The 24,925-nt window shown below is 45.6% G+C and overlaps 2 protein-coding genes across 5 annotated transcripts in view; one reads left to right on the plus strand and one right to left on the minus strand.

Moving 5' to 3' along the window:
• Positions 1-266: 266 nt before the first annotated feature.
• CHKB (choline kinase beta) lies at positions 267-4,225 on the minus strand. 4 transcript variants are annotated; one of them, XM_008540652.2, is made up of 11 exons: positions 3,135-4,225; positions 2,932-3,040; positions 2,641-2,754; positions 2,312-2,445; positions 1,931-2,026; positions 1,736-1,794; positions 1,569-1,650; positions 1,332-1,440; positions 1,085-1,188; positions 739-820; positions 267-570 (listed from the first exon to the last, which is right to left on the minus strand). In XM_008540652.2, exons 1-11 carry the CDS (start codon positions 3,356-3,358, stop codon positions 496-498), a joined length of 1,188 nt encoding a protein of 395 aa, XP_008538874.1. In that variant the 5' UTR covers positions 3,359-4,225; the 3' UTR covers positions 267-495. The 4 variants fall into 4 exon arrangements, with proteins under 4 accessions (XP_008538874.1, XP_008538873.1, XP_070455471.1 ...); XM_008540651.2 differs by lacking the exon at positions 1,085-1,188; XM_070599370.1 differs by having other exon boundaries at positions 2,641-3,040.
• The window catches only part of MAPK8IP2 (mitogen-activated protein kinase 8 interacting protein 2), a 31,064-nt gene continuing 9,898 nt past the window's right edge, over positions 3,760-24,925 (plus strand). Inside the window, exons 1-3 of the mRNA XM_070599367.1 lie at positions 3,760-3,841; positions 4,219-4,350; positions 24,109-24,561. Coding sequence (XP_070455468.1) covers positions 24,497-24,561 — 65 coding nt within the window. The 5' untranslated portion in view covers positions 3,760-3,841; positions 4,219-4,350; positions 24,109-24,496. The remainder of the gene's footprint in view (positions 3,842-4,218; positions 4,351-24,108; positions 24,562-24,925) is intronic.

The raw sequence follows: 24,925 nt of genomic DNA on the forward strand, positions 1-24,925 counted from the left end.
AGGCCCTCTTTGTACCCCCAATGCTCCCCAGTCCCCCACCCAAGTCCTCTTAATATTTATCACTTCTAAGCTGGAGCCAGGGAGTGAGGAGGGCAGCTGGTTCCAATGAGCAGAGAGGACCCTTAACCACTTTCAAGCCCAGAAGCACTAAGCAGCCACACTTTTCAGGAGGGGAAACTGAGGCTCAGAGCAGTGGTCACTTTGTCAATCTATGTGCATTTCTTGGTTGGTACTTTCTGCTGCACTCCAGCAGGGCTAAGACAGAGTGTGAGGGAACGAGCTTGTTTATTGTCTTTAGGTACACAGCCCAGGGGCTCCCGCCCGCTCGCCTGCAGTGAGGACCTGCTCAAACCTGGGGTGAGGTCAGCCTCCTCAACCCCAGTCTGACTCCGGGGGGCTCAGCCCAGTCCCCAGGGCTTCCTGCTCTTTGCCCCTCCCTCCAAGGTCCTGCCCTGGAGGCTCCGGGAGAAATCCAAGGAGTTGGGAGGTAGAGAGTCAGGACGAGGGATGGAAGCTGGTCAGCTGCCCCTTCTGCTGGAAGTAGAACTGGAACCGAGACTGGGCATACTCCTAGGGAAGGAAGCCCATCACATACGTCAGTGAGAAGGCATGGGACTAGCACTCCAACCCCACTCAGCCTGCCCATAGGCCACCCAGGACTGCCCAGATTTTCTGGAGAACAGATGCCCCTGCTGCTTCCCCTCCCCCGACTTAGCCCCCCCACCCCAGGTTATTTACCAAGTAACCAAATTCTATGGTGGACATGGATGCCTGGAGGATGGACCAAAGACCCCAAAAGAAATGGGATGCCAGAGCATACCTGAAGGTACAGAAAAGTAGAGTTCAGAGGACATCTGGCATTGCCTGGATCCCCTCCTCGAGGCTGGTCAAGCCCCGCTGCCCTAACCCCTACCCTGTCCTGACTCTTACCACTCTCAAACTGTCCCTCCCTGTCAGCCTCATACCTCATCCTTGCTCCCTGCCCCCACTTTGCACTGCACCCTTACCTGTAGCCCCGTGAGTCTGACTGTCTGCATCTTCCTCTGCCCCCTGCTCCACCCCCACCCCACCCATCTTTCCTCACCGATTGACCTCTACCAGCAAATCTTCTTCCAGTTTCTTCTGCTCCTCTCGGGAGATGGTCTCACCTTTTTTTACCTCCGCCAGGTAATGGCGAATAAAATGAAGCTGACATCAACAGATGAGAGTCAGGAAATAAGCAGACTGTGGAGCATTTCCCAGTTAACACCCCTTCTCATCATTTCGTTCAAACTTCACCTTCCTCATCCCTTATAGGCCAGGTCCTGCTGCCCAGCCTCTAGCCCACATACCTGCTGTCCCCGGGTGGGGTAGTCTGCAGCCTGTGCTTTGTAGAAAGGCCACTCCTCGTGAGTATAATCATAAACCCACTCACAAAAATGGTTCGCGATGTCAAAGCCCCTGAAGGAATAAGGTGGATACTCAGTCCCTAAATACCCTGGGTGGCTGGGATGCACAGATGAAAGCTAGGTCTGTTTTCCAGGGTACTGAGGGAACAGACCTATGGGAAGCCGTCCTCTCACCCTCACCTGTAGTTATAACTGCTGTACTCAAAGTCGACCAGCATGAGACTGTCGACATCTTCTGGCTCTGAGAGCAGTAAGATGTTCCCTAGGAGAATGTGGTAGGATTCTGGTCACTCCAGGGCCCTCTGGGCCTCCTCACCTTAGGCTGGGAAACTCAAGACATGTTTTACCTTCCTGAATGTCGTTATGGCAGAAGACCACTGGTGATGGGGTAGAATCTAGCAACTTCCTGCAGGGAAACAGGGGCATGGGTCCTGAGCAACAGTGACTAGAGGAGGGTCAGAGCCACCCTCCCTGACCCCAGCCTTCACCAAATCTTGGGGAGGACCCTGTGCTCTTCTGCTCGCCATCCTGCCTGCCCTCACCTGAGGCTGCCCATCTCATCCTTCAGTCTGTACATCTCCAGCAGGTTCATCTGGGGGAGGCCAGTCGGGGGCAGATCCTGGATCTGCTTTAAGTACCTGAAGCCCAAAGAATAGGATATAGTCATCCTACTATCCCTCCCCACCCCTTTCCTATCTACCCCAGGCCAGGCTATCCTACCCGTTTTCCTGTCACTATGACTTGTCTGGCAAACGTCTGGAAGCCTGTTCTGTGAGACCATGCTAGACCCGGGGACACCTGATCCACACAAGTGGAGGGCTGGACAGAGTCATGTACGCAGCCAGTCACAGCCCAGGGTGGTAAGTGCCAGCATGAGGGTTCAGCCCGGGTGTGCAGGAGCCTTGAGGAGGCCCCTGACTCACCGCTCCATGGTCCCAAACAGCCAGTGGGGCTCCTTAGTGAAAGGCATCTCCATGCCGTGGAAGCGGGCCATCTTCGTGGCAATGGCGGCTGACAACACCGGATCTCGAAGCTCACGCGTTGTCAAGGGCCGACTCTGCACCCAGGAACCTATCAGGGTGGTGAGGGGGCTGGGGCAGGAGGGGAGCGGGGTGGCGGAATGGGGGGAGGTCAGGGTCTTGGGGAAAATTCCCTACCTGGGGCGAGGGATGTGAAGGCAGACACTGGGAAGGGGGCTAGGGGCTGGGGAAGGAGGTGCCTTGGGGAGGTCAGGGCCGGGCTGGGCTCGTACTGGGATGTACTGCTCCAGCCGGCCCTCTGGAAAGACTCCGTAGAGCTGGGGCCCCAGTGACCGCTCTGCGAGGATGGCGAACATCACGCTTTCGAGGACCAAGGAATCCACGCCCTGAAGGAAGACGGACAGCAAAGGGGCCGGAGGCAAACCGGCACCGACACACAGGAGGGGCTGCCTTCTCCTCCCACGGCAGCCGGCGCGTCCTCTGCCTGGAACGCCGTCCCGGGAGCGGACAAGGCCCCGCCCGAGCCTCGGGGTCCTGCCCCCCGGGCCGGCGCCGGCCCTCACCTGCAGGATGGCCCCGTACAGCCGCAACAGCACCTCGCGCGGCTCCGCGCCCACGCTGGGCAGGTGGTCCGGCAGCGCGCAGCGGAACAGCAGGTTGCTGAGGCCCCCGCTGCAAGCCACGGCAGCGCGTTCAGCCCCCGGCCAGCCGCCTGGGACCCTCGGCGCTCCCGCCCGCACACGCCCCCTGACCTCTGAACTCCCACCTCACGGGGTCAACCCTCAGCTCCTCCGGCCGCGCTCGGCGCCAGGCGCCGCCCAAGTACTCGCGGCACCACTGGTAGGCTCGGCGCTCGGCGTCACGCGACCGCGCTGAGCCGCGCCGCGCGTTCGAGGCCGCGTCGGGGCACTTAGACCGCAGCAAGCTGTCCTTGGCCAAGCGGCCGCCGACAGCCCCGCCTCCGGCCGCAGCTGTCCCTTCGGCCGCCATAGCGCGGGCTTGGCCGGGCCCAACGCCCAGCCGAGCTCAGCCCACTTCGGACGGGTTCGGCTTCTTCCGGCTGCGCTCGGCTCTGCTTCCGGCTAACCTGAGCTTCCGGTCACACTCGGGTTTCTCCGGCTCTATTCGGCTCTCTGCGGCGCCGCTCGGCTCTCTCCGTGTGCCTGGTCCGGGGGCCCTTTCCGAAGGCCAGATTCCGCGCGTCTCCGCCATTCCCCGCCCCTGCTCAGGGCTAAGACCAATGGCCTCTCTCTCTGGGCGGGGCCGCTCGAAAGGCAGGCTGCTGTTGGATTGTGAGCCGGAACTAAGAAACAGCGTGGGCCAATCAGAAGCGCCATGAGGGGTTGGGCCTGCCGCCCTGCAGCGTGTCACGTGGGTAAGTCACGTGGGCAAATCACATGGGCAGCTGGCGTGTCCGCGGCTAGCGTGCGAATTGGTCTCTCCGCGGGAGTGGAGCGGGCAGAGTGCTTAAGGGTAGGTGTGCCCCGGAAACTGCCGGTGAGGGAAGATGGGCCTTCGCCTGGGTAGGGGAGTGGGCGGGACAGTGGAGCAAGGAGTTGAGCCACTGAGTGTGGCCAGCCCTGAGTGCGTATCACACCAAGGGGAGGAGAACGTGTGTGTGACTCACCTCTAGGGCTGGAGAGTGTGGGGCACACGGTCGGTGCCGAGTAAATATCTGCTGATGAGTGAATGAAAGATCGGGACCCTTGGGACAATCCCGATGGCTCCAAAACCCTTAAATCCCTAGTCACCGCCGAGTGGATTGGAGCGCAACTCTGGGAGGTGGGTCTTGTTGCCCTGAGTGACACTAACATCTCCATACCCCACTCTACTCCCCTTCTTGCCTCTAGACCTAGAACCAATTACAGAATCACTCCCAGGAGGAGTAGGCTCACACCTTAGAGCAGACACCCGGGGCCGCACCGCGTCTCCTTGGTTCACCGAAGAGCGCTCAGACTCACGTTGATGGGGTCCCGCCTGAGGTTCGTCTTCTGCATTTCTGCTTCTGCCCCAGACTGGAGTGGCAGCCAGCATGACCTGACCCACAGGGATCTGTGGCAGTGCCTGTTGGACCATGGTGTTCTTTGGGGTGAAATAGGTAGGCAGCTGACTAGAGCTGTTTGATTTGAGTAACCAGAAAGACATCAAGAGTTGTTGATCAGAAGGCGAATGTCAGTTGCTGCAGTGGAAAATCACGATCCCTCACTCTATTTAAATCTAGTTTTGACACCTAGAGCTCACTGGTCGAAAAGGACCTTGGTCCCTTCCAGGAAGGATTCTACAATGCCACGATAAGTATATACAAAACATACTCCTCCAGTCCTTCCCCAAAGGGATCTAGAGCCACTTAACAAAGCAACTAATTGACTTTGCAAAAGCGACTCTCCAGATCTTTCAAGGACTGTTAGATACAGGATCTGAGCTGACACTTATGCCAGGGTACCTGAAGCATCGTGAGCCACTGGTTAGAATAGGGGCTATGGAAGTCAGGTGATAAATGGAATCCTGACCCATGTCCTGTGGTTACTTCTCTGGTCCCAGTGCACACTTGGGATGATTACATGTAGCAGTAGGAAGAGCCTGTACATTGATCTCTTATCTGTGGAATAAGAAAGATTATGGTAGGAAGAGCAAAGTGGAAGCCCCTGAAACTCCCCATCCCTCTGCCACCCCCTCCAGGATACTAAATCAGAAACAATGCTGCATTTCAGGTGGGATTGCAGAGGTTGTGTCACTCTTGAAGACAAAAAAGTGGTTGTCCCCTTTACATCCCCTTCAATTCACCTGAATGGTCTCTGCAAAATCCAGATGGATTCAAGTAAATAATGGTGGTGTACCACAGACTTAGCCAAGTAGTATCTCCAATCACAGCAGCTGTGTCAGATGAGGTATCTTTACTGGAACCAATTAATGCATCTCTGGCACTTAATAATGCAATTATTGATGTGGTTAACATTCTTTTCAATTTCCAGTAATAAAGAGTAAATTTCCAACAGCAGTTCACGTTTATATGGGAAGGACAGCCAAACATATTCGTTGTCTTGCTTCAAGGCTGTTTTGACACTCCTGCTCTCTGTCACAACATAATCCATTGAGACCTTGTTCATCTGGATGTTCCACATAACATTGATGACATCATGCTAGTTGGACACCATGAAGAAGAAAGTGACAAGTGCTCTGTCCTTGGTAAGACAATTCATGTCAGGGGGTGAGAGAGAAACCCTCAGAAGTTCTGGAGCCTGTCATCAGTGAAGTTTTCAGGGGTGCAGCATTGTAGGGCAGATCAGGGCATCACCTCTTAGATAAGGACAAGTTTTGCATTTGGTATCCCTATCACAAAGAAGGAGGCATAGCGCTTGACGCATGTTGGGATTTTGGAGTTAGTGTGTACCACACTTGGGAATACTGTTCTGACCTATTTATTGGGTAACTTGGAAGACTGCTAGTTTTGAGTGGGGCCCAGAGTAAAGGAGGGCTCTGTTGAAGATCCATATTGGAGGGTGAGTTCCCTTGCCACTTAGCAAAACCAATGGGTTAGGGTTGGGCTTATTTGTGGTAGGTAGGGACCCTGCATGGCACCTTTGGCAGGCTGTAACAGGAGATTTGCAGCGCACACTCCTAGGATTCTGAAGCAAGACGATGCCTACTGCAGTGGAGAACTACTCAGCAATTGAAAGCAGCTCCTGGTACACTGCTGGACCCAAGTAGAGACTGAGTGCCTGATTATGGGGCATCAAATGACCATGTGACCTGAGCCAGATACTGACAGACCCACCAAACCAATAGGTTAGGCAGGCTCAGTAGCAACTCATGGCACAATGAAAAAGGATAGGACCCAAGCTTGTATAGAGGGCACAAGTCGTTTATAGGAAGAGGTGGCTGTGGCCTCCACATCTCCTACCTTGTTGCACCGATGCCTCTTTTTTAGCAGACAGGAAGAAAAATTCAGGTCTGGTTCAGAGATGGATCAGCTTGATGTGTTGGTATGAGCTGAAGATGAACCATTGCTGCATTGCAGTCCCTCTCAGGGTGGCTCTAAATGACAGTAATGAGAAATCCTCCAGAGGGCGGAGCTTCAAGCAGTATGCTTGGATATCCACTTTGGAGGGAGGGAGTGGAGTGGACACTGTAGTGGCGTAAGGAAGAGATGCACATGAACATCTGGGTTGTGACAGATGTCTTGCTAGTTGGTCAGGCACCTGGAAAAAGCAGGAGGGGAATATTGGAGACAAGGAGGTCTGGGAAAGAAGATGGATCTCTGCGAGTGATCACAAGGCTGTGAATCTTTGTGCCTCATGTTAATACTCACTGCAGAGGGGTCACTGAGCAACAAAGGGGGCTAGATAAAGCTCAGCCAGCTTCTGTCCTTTTGTGCTTGTGCATCAGGCCCATGACTGGAGTGCCATCGTGGTAGGACTGCAGTTTATGCCCACCAACACGGGGTCTCTTATCAGGGCTTATCTAATTATTATTGCTGCTGAATTTCTGACCTGTTAGCAGCCAAGAGTAGTGCTGAGCTCCTGATATGGTACCATCCCTGGATGAGTTGGCGATGGGGTGGTTACAGCAGATCCTTTCCACCCAGGAGGGAGCATTAATTCATCTTACTGGAATTGACACATGCTCTGGGTACGGGTTTGCCTTTCTGATCCACGATGTCTGAGTGGCATCACTATTCAGGAGCTTAGAGAATGCTCGATTTACCAACGTGAGTTCATGTATAACATCACTTTGGGCCAAGAAACTCATTTTACAGTGAAAGAGGTACAATGGTGTATGGATTGCCAAGGGATCCACTGCTTCTCTAATATCCTGCCTTGTCTACAAGCAGTCAGTCTAACTGAAAGATGTAATGATCTCTTAAAGACTTAGCTAAGTCCTAGCTCTAGGATGTATCTGAGGAGTTGGGGTATATAACCTGAATCAAAGCCCAGTATATGGTGCTGTGCCTCCAGTGGACAGAATATGTGGATCCAGGAACAAAGACACAGGTCCAAGAATCCAGGGGTTGAGATTAGCTCTCTGTCACCATCATTCTCTGTGCTCCACTTGTATTATTTGCACATTGTGTCTCTACAGCATTAAGGTCTGCTGGATTAAAGCCCCTGGTTTCCAGGTAGGGAACACTTCCATGAGGGGTCTTCCACTGCTTCCAGGGAAGGACACCTCTGCTGAACCTGAATCTGCGAATTCCACCCACTTTGAACTCCTCATGCTGGTGGACCAGCAGGCAGAGAAGGAGGGGATAATTGATCCTGATTATTACGAGGAGATAGGGTTGCTGCTAATTAATGGGGCAATCAGGATTTGGTCTGGCACTTGGAGGCTTCACCTGGGTCTGTCTGCTTGCTTCCATGCCAAGTGACAACAGTGAAAAGGCATTTTCAGCAGCCACAGCCTGCCAAGGGCAAGGCAGCCAAGGGCTCAGACCCCTCAGGGATGGAGATCTGGGTAAGGCCATCAGGCAAGCCATGTAAGCTAGCTGTGATGTTGGCTGAGGATGAGGGAAGTCTAGGACAGGTGGAGGAGAAGGGAGATAATAAATAGCACTTACAGCCTCAAGAGCAGCTGCAGCAGTGGGGACTGTATTTGTTTTAACCCTCTTATATTAAGTCTTTTGTAAAGGTTGTAACCAGCCTTCACCTCAAAGAATCATGACAGAACGGACTTAATATGGTGCCCAAGTAGATCTGAGGGGTGCAAGTGCTGGTGTCTTGACTGATGCCCTCATCACACCTTTAATTGCAGTGGACTTACAGAGCTGCCTCTCTGGCACCTGCTGTGTGTCTCTGCACCATCTGCCCCAGGGCTTCTCTGATGCCACAGGAGCCCACTTGGCCTGCTTACCAACACAGCTTAGGTCTCTGGGGGCAACCTCAGGGACTGGAGACAGGAGTCAGTGGATGAATAGTTGGACAACCCTAGGAGGCATCCTGTATACTTCTCAGGAGGTCCTGGTGAAGTCAAAGTGCTGTTACCCAGAGCAGTAACCTCAGGAACACACTGCTATGTTTTGATACCTCCTTTCCTGTCTCACTGTCCCCCTCTGTCACTTCTGTTTCATGGGATCATATCCTGAACAAACCACTTATACCCAAGTCTTTGTCTTAGGCTCTGCTTTCAGAAGAACCCAAAAAAGACACACTAAAAGAAAGGTTATTTCCAGTTTATATCGGCAAAAAAATCTGGGGGAATGTGTGTGGGAATGGATTATGAGGCGAGAAAGCCAAGAATTAACTGTACTTCAAATTTATCGACTAGGGTGTGCTCCAAAGGGATTCTGGACTCAGTGTTTTGGTTAAAGTGCTGGAAATAGTTGTAACTGTGCTTTCTTGGCTGAATGAAGCCTGGACTCATTGGCATCTTACTTGATGAGAAGATAAGAATGTACTGGAATAGACTTGTCATGTATATGACCTGGCCCCAGTCTCTATATTTTTCTTCGTTAGTCCGTTATGTTGATTTAAAAAATATATTTGATAGATTATGTCTTGAATTTCTTTTCCAGGAGGTGAAGGGTTGTAAAGTATTTGATATGTGTTGGGTCTGTTGGGGTTGTAAACCCTGATTGGTCTCATTTATGCCCACGACTTCAATTAGTATCCATATGCTTGTGATTGGATAACAACTTGACTAGGTAGAATATTCTTGGGTCACTGTCAGTTGCCTATTGCCACTGTAACAAATTACCACAACCTTGGTAACTTAAAACAACAAATTTATTCTCTCTCAGTCCTGGAGACCAGAAGTTCAAAATCAGTATCACTGGGCCAAAATCAAGGTGTGGGCTGCATTCTCTTTGGAGACTCGAAGGGAGAATCCATTCCTGGCCTCCTCCAGATTCTGATGGCTGCACCCATTCCTTGGTGTGTGGCTGCATCACTCCAGTCTCTGCCTCCATGGTCAATATTGCTTCCTCTTCTGTCTGTGTAATCTCCTTCTGCCTCTCTTGTAAGCACACTTGTGATCACATTTTGGGCCAACCTGGATAATCCAGGATAATCTCCTCATCTCAAAATCCTTAATTTAATCACCTCTGCAAAGATCCTTTTTCCAAACAAGGTAGCATCTACAGGTTCCAGGTGTTAGTACTTGGATATCTTTTGGGGGGACCATTTTTCAGCCTACCACAGTCACTGTTGCTTTCCCTCACAGCTTTCAGTTCATCATGCCACTGTGTCCTAGTCCTTGAATATTGCAGTTGAAAAGTTCTGAGTCCAGCCTGATTTTTCTGCCTGAATCCTTGAAGAAGTATGGTAATTTGTTTATTCATTTAAAATGATGATAAATCCATGGAACAACAAAAGACCCCAAATAGCCAAAGGATTCCTGAGGAAAAAGAACAAAGCTGGAGGTATCACACTCCCTGATTTCAAGTTATACTACAAAGCCATAGTAACCAAAACAGCATGGTACTGGCACAAAAACAGACACACAGATCAATGGAACAGAACTGAGAGCCCAGAAGTAAACCCACACGTTTATGAACAGCTAATATTCGACAAGGGAGCCAAAAGCATACGATGGAGAAAGGAGAATCTCTTCAATAAATGGTGTTGGGAGAACTGGACAGCCACATGCCGAAGAATGAAAGTAGACAATTCCCTTACACCATGCACAAAAAAAACCTCAAAATGAATTAAAGACTTGAATGTAAGACCTGAAACCATGAGACTTCTGGAAGAAAACATAGGCAGTACGCTCTTTGACATTGGTCTGAGTAGCATTTTTTCAAGTCCCATGTCTGACCAGGCAAGGGAAACAAAAGAAAAAATGAACAAATGGGACTACATCAAACCAAAAAGTTTCTGCACAGCAAAGGAAGCCATCAACACAACGAAAAGACAATGTAACAATTGGGAGAAGATATTTGCAAACCATATATCAGATAAGGGATTAATATCCAAAATATAGAAAGAACTAATACAGCTCAACAACAAAAAAACCAACAATCCAGTTAGAAAATGGGCAAAAGATCTGAACAGAGATTTCGCCAAAGAAGATATATGGATGGCCAACAGGCATATGAAAAGATGCTCAACATCATTAGCTATCAGGGAAATGCAAATCAAAACTACAATGAGGTATCACCTCACTCTGGTCAGAATGGCTATAATTAACAAGACAGGAAACAACAATTGCTGGCAAGGATGTGGAGAGAAGGGAACCCTTGTTCACTGCTGGTGGGAGTGCAAACTGGTGCAGCCACTATGGAAAGCAGTAGGGAGTATCCTCAGAAAATTAAGGATAGATCTACCATATGATCCAGCTGTTCCACTGCTGGGTATTTATCCAAAGAACTTGAAAACACAAAGGCATAAAGATACTTGCACCCCTACGTTCATTGCAGCATTATACACAATAGCCAAGACATGGAAGCAACCTAGGTGCCCATCAAGGGATGAAAGGATAAAGAAGATGTGGTATTTCTACACGATGGACTACTACCCAGCCATAAGAAATGACGAAATCTGGCCATTTGTGACAACATGGATGAACCTTGAGGGTATTGTGCTGAGTGAAATAAGTCAGAGGGAGAAAGTCAGATACCATATGATCTCAATCATAAGTAGAAGATAAAAACAACAACAACAAAAAATAGCATTGGAGATTGGATTGGTGGTTACCATGGGGGAGGTGGGGAGGGTAAAAGGGGTGATCAGTTCTCATGTGAGGGGATGGACTATAATTAGTTTTCAGGTGGTGAACATGATGTACACAGAATTGGAAATATGATGTACATCTGAAAATAAAAATAAGTGATTACATCAATTTGCTGAAAAAAAATGATAAATCCTTACATGTTAACATAAATACTCTTATAAAAATAACTTTTATAAAATAAAAATCTAAGAATAATAGCATTGTTTTTACGTTTTTGTAAGTTTCTTTAATATTTGGCTTAGTTGAAGATAGCTGGTTCCCCATATCTGTTTCTGCAGTCAGTCGCTTGCTATATGTTGTTTTGGTTGAAATATACACAGAAAATCCAGTTTCACATAGACGTGTAGTTGGAAACATTTTCAATAGCTTTTTCAGGTACTTGTGGATCTTTGTTGATAACTACACCAAGACTTGACAAGGGGTGGTTTCTTAAAGGTTAGTTGCAATTTGGAATTTGAAACCTTATCAGTGAATTTTTGTCTTCTGTTACATGTAAATCCATTGGTCTATCTTGCACGCTGAATGGGTCTTTTACTCATGCATAATTTTGAAACATCATGCATTCATTGGTCATTTGGAAAACATCAGTTCACTGAATTGTGTAGCTCCTCCAAATTTTGACTTACTTTATTATGTAATACCCAAAAATCATACTTGTTAATGTTACCACCAAGTTCATCAGGAAAATATTTAAGTATTGGGAAACTTAAAGCTCATGGTGATGGACACAGGTTTTCCAAAATTCTAATTTTTACTTAAAACTCAAATTTTATCATTGGCAACAAATACCATCAGTTATTTTCCTTGAAGTGATATGCTCACTCTGTGCATTTTTTTCTTTTTAAAGATCGGCACCTGAGCTAACATCTGTGACCAATCTTCTCTTTTTCTTTCTTCTTCCCCCCAAAGTCCCCCAGTACATACTGTATATTCTAGTGTAGGTCCTTCTAGTTCTGTGTGGGACGCCACCTCAGTGTGGCTTGATGAGCCGTGCTAGGTCTGCGCCCAGGATCCGAACCAGTGAAACCCTGGGCCACCAAAGTGGAGCACGAACTTAACCACTTGGCCACGGGGCTGGCCCCACTTTATTCATTTTTGAGAAAGTGTCTGCCACATACCCAAGTGCGAATAACCATAGTTTGTCAGTTTTGTTTCAAGTAAAAAAGTGTTTCATGAAAAAAGTGGTTAGTTCAGCTGCCAACTTAAACAGTTGTGTAAGTGGTGGTGACAACCACAGTATCTTAGTGTGTAGGGGTTTAGTCATCACTCTGAATATGAAGAATTGTTAAGTAATTAAAAATTAATTTTTATTGCTTCATCAAGAAAATTCGTAAGTGAAACTGCGCCCCCTACACTGTAGGCATGTGGCAGTGAAGAATGTGAGGATTATTGGTACAGTTTGGCGCCACCACCTTGACTTGTGCCAAGGAGCCAGCAGTTTTTCCCACCATTGCTTTTGCACTGTCAGTGCAAAGGTCCACACAGTGGGAAGGCAAATAACATCTTAGTATTACACAAATAATTTTGACTTCGCTGACCTTTGGAGACTCCACTGTCTTTGGAGACAGACTATATTTTGAGAACCAATGCGATAATATATTGTAGCGATCATAGGATATGTGTATTTTCAGTTTTATTAAATATTGCTAAATTTCTCTCTAAACTGGTGATCGCAATTTGTACTCTGTAGCAATTAGGATAATATTTGGCCATTAATCACAAAGGCCCAAGATAACAGTGACTTAAAGGGAAATTTTAGTGATGCTGTGTGTGGTTGAACACATAGAATACACTAAATGGGGTCCCTGGAATTACACAGTGCACAGCCTGTGCAATCCTATGCAGTTTACATGAGATAAGGGCTTGAATGGTGGCTCTATTCCATGAAGTCCTTAAGGATCCAGGTTTCTTTTATCTTGTTCTGCCTTTATGTCCTCCATTCCCAAGGTTACTTTATGATCCAATATGACTGCTCTAACAAGTGCTTCTGATTTTTAGCCAGCAGTTGGATAAGGATGGGCTGAGTAAGAAGATCAAATGTCTTGTGCCAGCAGTCTCTTAAGGGAAATACCTGGAAGCTGCCACATGCCACTAGCTGCAAGGGAGATTGAAAAATATATTTATTTTAGAGGGCTAAATGGCCAATTGAAAATCAGGGATTCTGGGGCTGGCCTGGTGGCACAGTGGTTAAGTTCGCACGTTCCGCTTTTCTGCGGCCCAGGGTTCGCCGGTTCAGATCCCTGTTGTGGACATGACACCGCTTGGCAAATGCCATGCTGTGGTAGGCGTCCCACATATAAAGTAGAGGAAGATGGGCATGGATGTTAGCTCAGGGCCAGTCTTCCTCAGCAAAAAGAGGAGGATTGGCGGTAGTTAGCTCAGGGATAATCTTCCTCAAAAAAAAAAAAAAAAAAAACCACAAGGATTCTAAAATTATAGGAGAACAAGCGAATAGATATTGGGGGGGGGGGACGCAATTAGCAGTTTCTGCTACACTCCACTCCCTTGGCCATTTATATATCTATGCACCCTCTTTTTCCCATATATGGAACACACCCATCTTATCCCTGAGGGACACCATTTGTAAAAGTTGCAGCATCCAGGTCAAAGTTTAGATTCTCTGAGTTATATGCTGTTTCTTCCAAAAGGTCCAGATGTAGATCCTTGTGGTCTGGTGCATTAAAAATGGAGATATATTATTTGTCCCCCCAACATAATCCATGAACTATAGTTTACAAATTCAGTGATTTATAAACAAAGATATTTTATGTGTCCTAAACATACAATGAGAGAGTAAGAAAAAGATAAATACAATGAAAACTGCTATTCAGAAAAGGTAACAAGGGAAACATATAGCAGTCTCTGGTCTATGGCAATTTCCAAATCCTATTGAGCATGAACAGTGAAGACCCCTTCCCTGGCAGGAGAAGAAGTTCCTTGTTTTGACAGCCCCTGGCTCTGTCCTCTGGGATGTTCCTCCTGTGTTATGCATCATGTCCACATCTGAGGAGGGCACTGAAGAGCATACCCTACTTGGAGTCTGCACAGCTTTTTCTGTGGGGTCGGATGCTTACTAGCGTTTGTAGGGATTATTCTAGGAGTCAATGGTCACAGATTTTGGCAAACCAGGATCATAGTTTCTTTGGTAATACAGTTTTCCCCAAAATTTCTGTAATGACTAATTCTAGATCTGTAACATGAGATGGGAAGGATTCCTTCCTCCTGTTTTCTGAAATGTTTTATGTAAAGTTGGTGTTATTTCTTCCTTAAGTGTTTTTTAGAATTCACCAGTAAAGCAATCTGGGTCTGGAGTTTTCTTTGTGGGAAGTTTTTAATTGGGAATTCGATTTCTTTAATACCTATGGGGCCATTCAGATTTTTCTCTTTGTTCTTGTAATTTGTGTCTTTCAGGGAATTTATTCATTTAATCTAAGTTGTCAAATTTATTGGCAGAAAGTTGTTCATAGTATTTTTAATTATCCTTTTAGTATCTGTTGAATCTATAGTAATGTTCCTGATTTTATTCCTGATACTGGTAATTTGTGTCTAGCTACTCACTTTTTTCCTTGATTAATTAGAGGCTTAGCAAATTTATTGATTTTTTTCAAAGAACCAGCTTTTGGTTTTATAGATTTACCTCAATTGTTTGTATGTTTTTTATTTCATTGATTTCTGTTCTTTCCTTCTAATGCATTGGTTCTTTTCTTTTCTTCCCAGTTTTTACTTTTAGCCTACCTTTGTTTTCATATTAAAGTTCATTTCTTGAGACAGCCTATAGATGAGTCTCACTTTTTTATACAATCTGACGGTCTCTGCCTTTTAATTTAAGTATTTAGAACATTTCCATTTAATGTAACTATTGACATTGTTGGGCTACCATCTCACTACTTGTTTTATATTTGTCCCATCTTAGTTTTGTCTATTTTCCCTCTTTGCTTTCTTTTGTATTAACCAAATATGTTTTAGAATTCCATTCTATCTCCACTCTTAGCTAATTAGCTCTATCGCTTTGTGACTTTTAAAAATGTTTTCTCTAGGGTTTGTACTATGCATTTTTAGCTTATCATAGTCTACCCTCAAGTAACAGTATACTGTCTCACATATAATGTAAGAACCTTACAGCAGTGTAGTTCCATTTCTCCCTCCCATCTTTTGCTATTCTTCTTATATGTTTTACTTACACATATGTTTTAAACTCTATCATACATTGCTGATTTTTAAAATTTATACAGTCAATTGTATTTTAAAGAAATTCAAACATTAGAAAAAAGCCTTTTAGGATTTCCCTCAGTCCTCTTTATTACTTTTTGTAGACCCAGGTTCTCCTCAGGTGCACTCTTTCATTCTGCAGAACTTACATTAATATTCTTCGCATTGCAGATATGCTAGTGAAAAATTATCTCAGAGTTTGTCTGAAGTTGTCTTTATTTCACATGCACTTTTGGAGGACATTTCCACTGCACATTGATATTCTTTCTCTTTCAGCACTTTAAGGATGCCGTTTCATTTATTATGGTTTGCATTGTTTCCGATGAGAAATCAGAAAGAATTTTTGTCTTTGTTTCCTGATATGTGTGTCTTCTTTTTCTGTTTTTAATATTTTCTTGTTATTGCTAATTTTCAGCAATTTGATCATTATGTGCTTTGAAGTAGTTTATTTTGTGTTTATCCTACTTGGGATTTGTTGAGTACTTTGGACCTGTGGGTTTATAGTTTTGAAAAAGTTTGGAAATTTTTCAAGCCATTATTTCTTCAAATACTTTTTTTTTTTTTTTTTTTTTTGCTGGCCCTTTGTTTCTCCAATTATCCACTTGTTAGACTGCTTGATATTTTCCCAAATGTCAATGAGGCTTTGTTATTTTTTTCAGTCTCTTTTTCTCTCTGCTTCAGTTTGCATAGTTTTTATTACTCTGTTTTCATGTTCACTGATCTTTTCTTCCTCTGTGTCTAATGCACTGCTAATCCCATCCAGTAAATTTTTAATTTCATATGCTGCACTTTTCATCTCTCAAAGTTCCATTTGGTTCTTTTTTTTTTACATCTTCCATTTGTTTGCTCACTGTATTCATGTTTTCTTTAAGTCCATGGGTATATTCATAATAGCTGTTCTAAAGTCTATGTCTGTTAATTCCGTTGTTTCTATTCTTTATGAATCTGTTTTTACTGATTTTTTCCCTCCAAGTTTTTCCTGCTTCATTGCAGGTCTTTTTATTGGATGCAGGACATGAGTGCCTGCGTTTCCTTATCTTCCTTTAAAGAGTATTGAAGTTGCTTTTGGCAGTTAAGTTTCTTCTGGATCAGCTTGATTCTTTTGAGGCTTGTTTTAAAACTTTGTTAGCGGCGGTCTAAAGTGGCCTTTACTCTGGGGCTGGTTTAGCTCTACTGAATGTGCCAGGTGTTCAATATGGTCTCACCATCTAGCTGTTGGATCTTGAATATCTCCGAGTCCTACACGAGCTCTGGAATTCCCACCTTACAGTTCCCCCAATAGTTTTTCTCTATCCCACCTTATGGAATTTTATTCTACACAAGCACAATTTAGTATTTACCAAAACTTAGGGGGATCCTATTGTAGATTTCTGAAACTCTTTCTCTGAGTAGTTCCCTTCTCTGTAGTACTTTTATCTGGAGATTCCAAATAACTCGGTCTCCCCAAACTCTGACTTCTATCTTCTAAACTCATCAAGACTGCCTCTCTCTAAGTGCACTGCAGTCTGGAAATGCCTCCATATGGAAAACCAAGACAATTGTAGGCCTTTGTCAGTTGTTTCCCTTCTCTCAGGGATCACAGGCCTGTACTGTCCTTTGTCCAAATGTCTGAAAATAGTTTCTTCCTATATTTTGTTCAGTGTCCTGGGGTTTTTTCCCCCCTTGGCAGGAGGGCAGGTTCAATAACTGTTATTCCATAACGGCTGTAAGCCATTAAAAATTGTAATTGTTGAATGTTTTTAAGTTCACATCTATTGACATGATCATGCAGTTTTTCTTTCCTAGTCTGTGAATATGTTGGATTACCATTGAAAGTGAAAGTGAGATGTTGAGCCATCCTCGGATTTCTGGGTTAAACCCCATGTGATCAGAATGCATTTACAAAATTAAACTGTTGAATTTCGTTAGCTAATATTTTGTTGCAGCTTTTGTATATATGCTTATAAGTGAAATAGACATATAATTCATTAATTTTCTTGAGCTATTCTTATCGCATTGTAGCTTGATAAAATAAATGGAGATGTAATATGGCAAACTAGATTCCTAAATAGAACTTTCTGCTAAAAACAGTTAAAAGTCCAGGATAAGCTACTTTCTAAAAAAGTGTTTTCTAAAATCATTAATGATCTAGTAAGAGAATAAGGGACTAAGTAAAATGTGAGCCCCGAGGAGCCAGTGGAGCACTGCACACTGCTTTTGATCAGAGGCGTTTGGTGAACCAAGAGAACTTGGATTTGGGGTTTTAAGCTTATGCTGCGTTGAATAGGCTATAAAATTCACATCCACCCAGGACCTCAGAATGTGACCTTATTCATTGCGGATGACATTAGTTAAGATAAGGTCACACTGGATTAGGGTGGGTCCTAATCCAATGACTGGTGTCCTTATAAGAAGAGGGAAATTTGGACACAGACATGGAAACATAGGGGAGAAGTTCACATGATGATGGAGGCAGAGATCAGAGTGATGCATCTACAAGTTAAGGACTGCCAGCAACCACCAGAAGCTGGAAGAGGCAAGGAAGGATCCTCTCCTAGAGCCTTTGGGGAGAGCGTGGCCCTGCTGACACCTTGATTTTGGACTTCTAGCCTCCTTTGGCAACTGCAAAGAAAATTGACTATTTCAAATTTGAGGGCAAAGTGGTGTGCGTGTGTGTGTGTGTGTGCGCGTGTGAGTGAGTGAGTGAGATAGATGCTGAAAATTTAGGATAAGAAGCTGGCTCTCACATGGGTGGGCAGATCAAATTCATACAGTCAGGGTGGTCCAAGAAACCGTTGGTGGAATATTGAATATAGAGTGATCTCAGGTTGGTAATGCCTATAGGTGCCTGGTAGAAGCAAATATGAATTCTCTCTGAAGGTACCTACCTTGTTCCTAGGCCTCAGAGTTTCTCATAAAGACAATCCCAAGGCTAACAAGTATCTCTAAGTTAAAAAATATAAAGTCATTAAGCAGCAAGATAGCGAGCAATCATGAGAGCAAGCCAGCAGTAACCACAGACAGCACATTTCAGATAATGGAATTATCAAGCAGATTATAAAATGCCTGTGTTCAATATAATTAAAGTAATAAAAGGCAAGGTTGCAAATATGTGCAGAAACTAAGAAACTATAAAGACTAATCAAGCAGTTTGAAAAATTCCAAATTGAAGTTCTAAAATGAAAGTTTTAATTTAGTTGAAATTGTGGTTGCATTTTAATTTCAACTAAATTTAAAACTCAGTACATTGTTTGTTTGTTTGTTTGTTTTTGAGAAAGCTTAGCCCTGAGCTAACTGCTGCCAGTCCTCCTCTTTTCACTGAGGAAGACAGGCCCTGAGCTAACATCCATGCCCATCATCCTCTACTTTTTTTGTATGTGGGATGCCTACCACAGCATGGTATGCCAAGCGGTGTCATGTCCACACCTGGGATCCGAACTGGTCGCTGAAGTGGAATGTGTGTACTTAACCACTGTGCCACTGGGCTGGCCCCTAAAACTCAGTACATAGTTTTAACAGCAGATTATAAACAACTGAAAAGAGAATTAGTGAACTAAAAGAGAAATGTGAATAAATTGTCTTGAATATTGCCTGGAAAGACACAGAGATGGAAAACATGAAAGAGGTTAAGAGGTATGGAGGCTAGAATGAGGAACTCCAACATGAGTCTAATCGGAGTTCCAGAAGGGGAAGAGACGCAAGGGAGCAGAGGCAATATTTGAAGAGAGAATGGCTATAAAATTTCTAAACTGATAAGAGAAAAATCCATATAGTTAAGAAGCTGAGTGAACCTCAGGTGGAAAAAAATATGTAAAATAAATATACACCTAGATACACTGTATTGAAACTTCAGAACACCAAAGACGAAGAAAGAAGTCCTAAATGCAGCTGGGAAGGAAAGAGAAACGACCTTCAGGGGAGTGGCAGCTGAGAGGTGACTTCTCATAGCAACAAGAGAATTCAGAGGAAGACAGTGGAATGACTGACGCCTCTGAGATGATGATGGAAACTACCCAACCTAGAATTCTATATCCAGTAAAAATATTCTTTAGGAGTCAGGGCAAAATAAAGACATTTTTTATATAAACTGAGAGTTTACCACCCAAAGCTCTCAATAAATAAAATTCTAAAGAACATACTTCAGGCAAAAGGAAAGTGGTATCACAGGAAGGTCTGAGATTCAAAAAAGAATGAAGAACACAGAAAGAGGTAAGCATTTAGGTAAGTCTGAGTAAACATTGACTGTTTAAAGCAAAATAAACGATTCCTTTTGGGACCTTGAGAAAAATTTAAGTACATAATAATAGAATTTAAGTTGGGACTGGAGTAAATAGAGTCAGAGTCTCCTAGGGTCCTGTATCGTTCAGGAAGAAGGTAAAGATATTGGTTGCCTTTAGGGTTTGTTAAGTTCAATGTGGGTTTCATAATTAAGAGGGTGCCTTAGATTGGATTCTTTGGGAAGTAGTGGCTGGGACAAGCATTCAAGTGCAAGTACTTTATTTAGAGATGCAGGAAATACAGGTGCGTGGGTGAGAAAGTGAGGCAGGGAAGGGAAGAAGTGCCAGCTGCCTGCTCATTATTATCTAATCTGTGGTCTATGTAGTAATATTTTACCTAGAACCTAGATGTTAGGGTGGGGAGACATAGCTTGATAAAGGGAGTTTTTGTTAACCAAATAAGGTAGTTATGCTGGAATTCCAGGGTGACAAATTTGTGGGTATAACAGGCCTGGTAAGTCCCTACTCAGGGCCTTCCACAACCTATTAGGACCTCTCCCTGGTCAGGCAGACCACCATTGCCATCAACTTTAGTGCATCTTTGGGAGGAACTGGGCAAACTTGGGAAGCCATTCTTACCAAGCATTCCCCAGCCTGACATTTCCTGGAATGCTTTACCAAGGGTGTTCTCTTTGCCTGTATCACAGTAAACAGGAAATTCTCTGATTCATATGTCAGAGAGAGAATTTTTGTCAAGGCTCCAATGCAGTCCTATATGGGACTATGACATTGGTCCAGTGCAAAGACTTGTGTGAAAATGTATAATCCTGTTCTGTATTTGATTATTATATAACTGTCTTTGGGCATGTACATGGCATGAAGGAGTTTTTTTAAGATGTTTAGATTTCAGAGATTGTTGGTCTTTCCTAATAGTAACAATCCCTTTAAAACACTCAAATTCCCATTAATTGTCATAATATTTTTCCTCATTGGTAGAAATCTGTTTTCTGAAAGGTATAACTATTTGTGAGATTTCTTTCTTAAACCAGAAGGATTTTTTTTTTTTACTGCCCTTTCCTTTAAGACATAACGGTATTGTAAACCCCATGAATTTGGATTCCTTATATGGACAGGGATGAGAATATACCATTTATTTTAACACTAGATTATGCTAATTTGCTGATGGAAGTGATCCAGAAGAGAAGGAAAAGCTGATGATGCAAGAGAGAGGGTTAATTCCAAGCAAAGGACTTGAATTGGTGATGAGAAAAATGGGAGGACTGGAGGCCTGTGGTGGTTTGTAACACAGCCCCCAAATTTTTTGATACTCTTCTCATTGAGAGGTGGGGTCTCTGACCTCTCTATTGAATCTGGATGGGCTTGTGACTGCTTTGACCAATAGGTATGCATATGACTTCCAAGGCTAGATCAGAAAAGGCCATGCAGCTTCCAACTGTCCTTCCTAGGACACTCACTGTGACGAAGCCAGCCATCATGTAAGAGGTCCCACTACCCTGAGACCATCATGCTGGAGAGGCCAGGTGTAGGTGCTGGTTGACAGCCCCGCTGAGCTTCCATCAACAGTCAGTGTCAATTGCCAACCTTGTGAGTGAGCCATCTTGGACATCCAGCCCAGCTGACCTCTGGCCAAACCAAATGAGAAACCCCAGACAAGAACTTCCTACTGGAGTCCTTCCCAAATTTATGACCCTAAAACTGTAAGCAGAGTAAAAAGGTAGTTTTAATTCATTAAATTTGGTGGTAATTTGCTACACAGCCATAGTAACTGGAACAATTTTCTTATGGAGTCAGAGAATTGTGGACGTCATGGTAATACAGTAAGAAAACAAGAAAAATAGGAGGTGATGGTCAGAAAGTTGGATGCTTAATATCAAGATTCAGGAAGTGGTGAAGTTATTGATTATGACAGCATTCCCAACAAATTATGGCTGTTAAGCTTTTCATCTTTATTATATATTTCTGTTCACAGTTTTAGCCATTGGCATTTTTACTTTGTGTTTGTGATTTCTGTGCTATTTGAGTAGAATAAAAGACTGATAGTTTGCATTTACTTATTTTCTTATCTATGAGAAAATTGTCAGGAAAATGACCTTTGACTTTTAAGGATTTGTCTGTGGTCAGAATCGCTGAAACTGTTGCTACTCTAATTTTCCCATATAAGTCCAGTCAATTTTATTTTTTGTACTATCGGTACCATTAGTGGACCATAGAGCAAACCAAAGTATTAAGATGGTAGATTCAAAACATCTTGATTTGTCATATAAGGGAAGGAAAAGGAGTCTGGAAGGACATTGACAATGCGTGGTTAAGAAGGTAGGAGGAAAAACAGCATGGGGCCCACAAGCTGAGGGAAGAAAGAACTTCAAGGAGGAATTGGTCAGCTCCCAGTGGATCCCACTTCTTTCATCCATACAAGGATGGTGTGAGGATCACATGATGTAACACATATAAATTTGATAAAATGTGCAAGATGTAAGGAGCATAAACCTCTTCAGGAAAAGGATTTTGTCTTTTCATCAATGTATCCCTGAGCTGGAAAGAGCAGAGTCCTGAGGGGTTGGGAAGAGATGGGCCCCAGTATGAGGAGCAGGGGGAAGAGGAACATTGAATGTTCATGAATAAGAGCTAGGGCCTGTGCCTGAGGCTTTACACGCATATCTCACGTGATCCTCATAGCATCAGTGTACAGATGAAGAAACTGAGGTCCATAAAATTGAGTAGCGTGCCCACGTTCAGAAACTTGATGGAAAAGTAAAGATTGGTACCACAGTCTCTCAGACTCTAAGACTGGTGACCTTCCATCTGTGCTCTGGGGACAGATGGAAGACTTCACAGATAAAATTGGAGGTGGAAGCCCCCACAGTTCATGACTTTTGTACTCCTGGAATCTGAGGGTGAATCCTCCGATAAGAGAGAGGGAAGGAAGGGGAGAGGCTTGAGGAGGGTTGTGGCAGTGATGATCTGAGATGGGATTTAGGAATATAAGGCTTCAGGTTGGTGCAATTCCAGGTGGAAGTAAATCTGGAGGCTCCTAATGGGAGAGGTCACTAGAGTTGAGAGAGTCAAATACTGTTGTCTGGTCAGAAGTCAAGGAGCTGACTGACCAAGGTGTTGGATGCCTCATTTATGTGGATGTCCAAGTTAACCAGTTCAGTGACAAGACTCAGGATTGAAAGGAAGTCTGGGAAGTTGGGGGTCAAAACTTTTCATGAATTCTGGGAAGAGATCTGGAATTTTGTGGTAAAAGCCAGGAAGTGGTTGATATGTCCAGGTTCCTTGAACCTCAGAAATGGGGAATGTTCTTAATGCTCCTAAAATGGAAAAGACAACATGACAACAAGGACTTAATAGCCCAGACCTGGTAGAGCCCCTAAGCCCTCTCACTCGTTCGTTCCTTCATTCGCATGTTTACTGAGCACCTAGTGTGTGCCAGGCCCCGTGCTTGGAGCTTGGAAGTTCAAAGAGAGATAGGATAGTGTCTCCATTCTGCAGCTCTCAGTCATTAGGGAGGGAAACATAAACTAGTAAATGCCATTCTTGGGAAAACACTATAATTGAGATAAAATGTAAATTGTAGTTGGGGCACAAAAGAGGGCATGATCTGCCCCCTGGCCATAGGCCTTCTCTCCGAGCTGAAATGATCACCACCCAAAGAATGATGTTGCCCTTTGCAACTTGCACACACTCCTTCTGCCCTGCGGTTTCCAGGCATTAATCACTCAAGTGCCTCATTCTTCCCTCAGAAATAGTTTTCCACAGAAATAATTTAGACAAATGTCAGGGCACATCATTTTGATCAAGGGGGAAAAAGGATAATTTCACTGCACTCTGGTTGAAACTCCAACCTCCTTCCTTAGCCAAATCTTATCCACAAAGTCCCTAACCTGCTCCTCCAACCTGTCTTTATCCACTGTACTCACAACCTTGATCTGCCCTTCCCCAACTCTAGCGCCAGCTGACACTGACCTAATCTGACTCCTTGAGCTCAGTTTCAACCCTCGTTCTCCTACATGGCTCCATATCAAGCCAGAACATGCCAGTGCCCTAAACAGTGCCAGTCACTTGGTGCTCAAGAAACAGTTTTTCCAATTGAATGAACGTAGTCTTCACCCAATGCCCACCAGTACCTCTGTCCAGCCTGCGTAGTCTGTATTGTGTGCTGAAAGTCCAGTGTTAGCCCTTCAGCATCCTCTGTACGGTCAACTCCGAAATCCAGCCTGGATCAGCATTCCTTGGGCAGATGTCTCCGTCCTGCACCGATCAGCACCCTTTGGGGGAACAGCTCCTCCAGCCCCAGTCAGCACCTTCTAGGGAGAAATCTCCGTCGGCCCAATCAGCACGCTGTGTGGGACAGCTCCGACCATCCCTGATCAGCACCTAAAGGCGGACAGCTCCGCCAGCCTATTTCGATGCGTGCCAGGCTCAGCCCTAACCATCTTTGCTCCAGGCTTGGGACCCCAACTCTTCCGTTCTGATTCCTTGGGACGTCTGTGCAGCTCCTGGGGCCGCACCCACCCCTCCATGAGTCCCTCCCCCTCCAGAAAAACCAGTTAACCAGAGATCTGCGGACCCAGACCGCTGCCTTCCTCCGACTTCCCGACCGCAGATTCCTTATTTAAGGCTCTCACGCTCATGTCTCCCCACCCGCAGATCCTCCTGTACGCGAACCTGATCACCTGAAAGAGACCAAACCACACAAACCCCGTGCTTCGCCAACCAAAACCTGTCAGTCAAACCACTTTCTCTCCTCCAACCAGCGTCCCCTGCCCTGCCCTGTCCCCTCCCCCGTTTCCCGGTCCCTCCCTCCTGTTCCTCCCCCTCCCCCGTCCCAGCCCCTCCCTCCTGTCCCTCCTCCCTTCTGTCCCTCCTCCTCCCTCCTGTCCCTGCGGCGTTGCCACTCGCGCTGCGCGAAGTCTGCGGGGCGTCGAGGTGCCGGCGGGCGGGTGTCGCAGGGCGTGTCACGAGGTGCGTCGGGAGGCGAGGACGAGGGAGGAGCCGTCTCTCGGCCCCCCCGCGGTCGGCAGGGCTCCCCGAGAAGATGGCGGACCGCGCGGACATGTTCTCTCTCTCCACCTTCCACTCGCTGTCGCCGCCAGGCTGCAGGTACGCACTTTGGCGCTCTGGGCCTTGGCATGCCCTTTCCTTCCTGCAGCCCCCTCTCTGACCCTGTCCCCAGACCCCTCCGACCCACCCTGCCACCCCTCCCCCATCACCTTTGGGGACCCAAGCCCCAGGCCCCTCTCTGGTCCTGAGGCCTCTGACTCCTGCTCCCCATCCCCCAGCCTCGGTTCAGGGTCTCTCCAGTCTTGTCCTCCCCTTGTCTCCCCCCGTTTCCCGCTGGGATCCATTGCCGCACCCGGCCTGGGCAACTGACCCCTCCAAGGGTGGAGGTCCTGGGCCAGAGCCTCTGAGGGACAGCCTGCCTGGCAGGACAAGAAGCACGTCCTCTGTGCTTGGCAGTGTCCTT

Source organism: Equus przewalskii, chromosome 29, assembly GCF_037783145.1.
Source record: "Equus przewalskii isolate Varuska chromosome 29, EquPr2, whole genome shotgun sequence".
Taxonomy (NCBI): Eukaryota; Metazoa; Chordata; class Mammalia; order Perissodactyla; family Equidae; genus Equus; species Equus przewalskii.

What these genes read in the sequence shown, in the direction of transcription:
- CHKB (XM_070599369.1), bottom strand. Translation starts at nt 3,358, where the DNA reads ATGGCGGCCGAAGGGACAGCTGCGGCCGGAGGCGGGGCTGTCGGCGGC. An exon ending in CTGTTTGGGACCATGGAGCG is followed by an intron (nt 2,027 to 2,311) that starts GTGAGTCAGGGG and finishes TTTGGGCTTCAG; the next exon opens with GTACTTAAAGCAGATCCAGG. An exon ending in GATGAGATGGGCAGCCTCAG is followed by an intron (nt 1,795 to 1,930) that starts GTGAGGGCAGGC and finishes GTTTCCCTGCAG; the next exon opens with GAAGTTGCTAGATTCTACCC.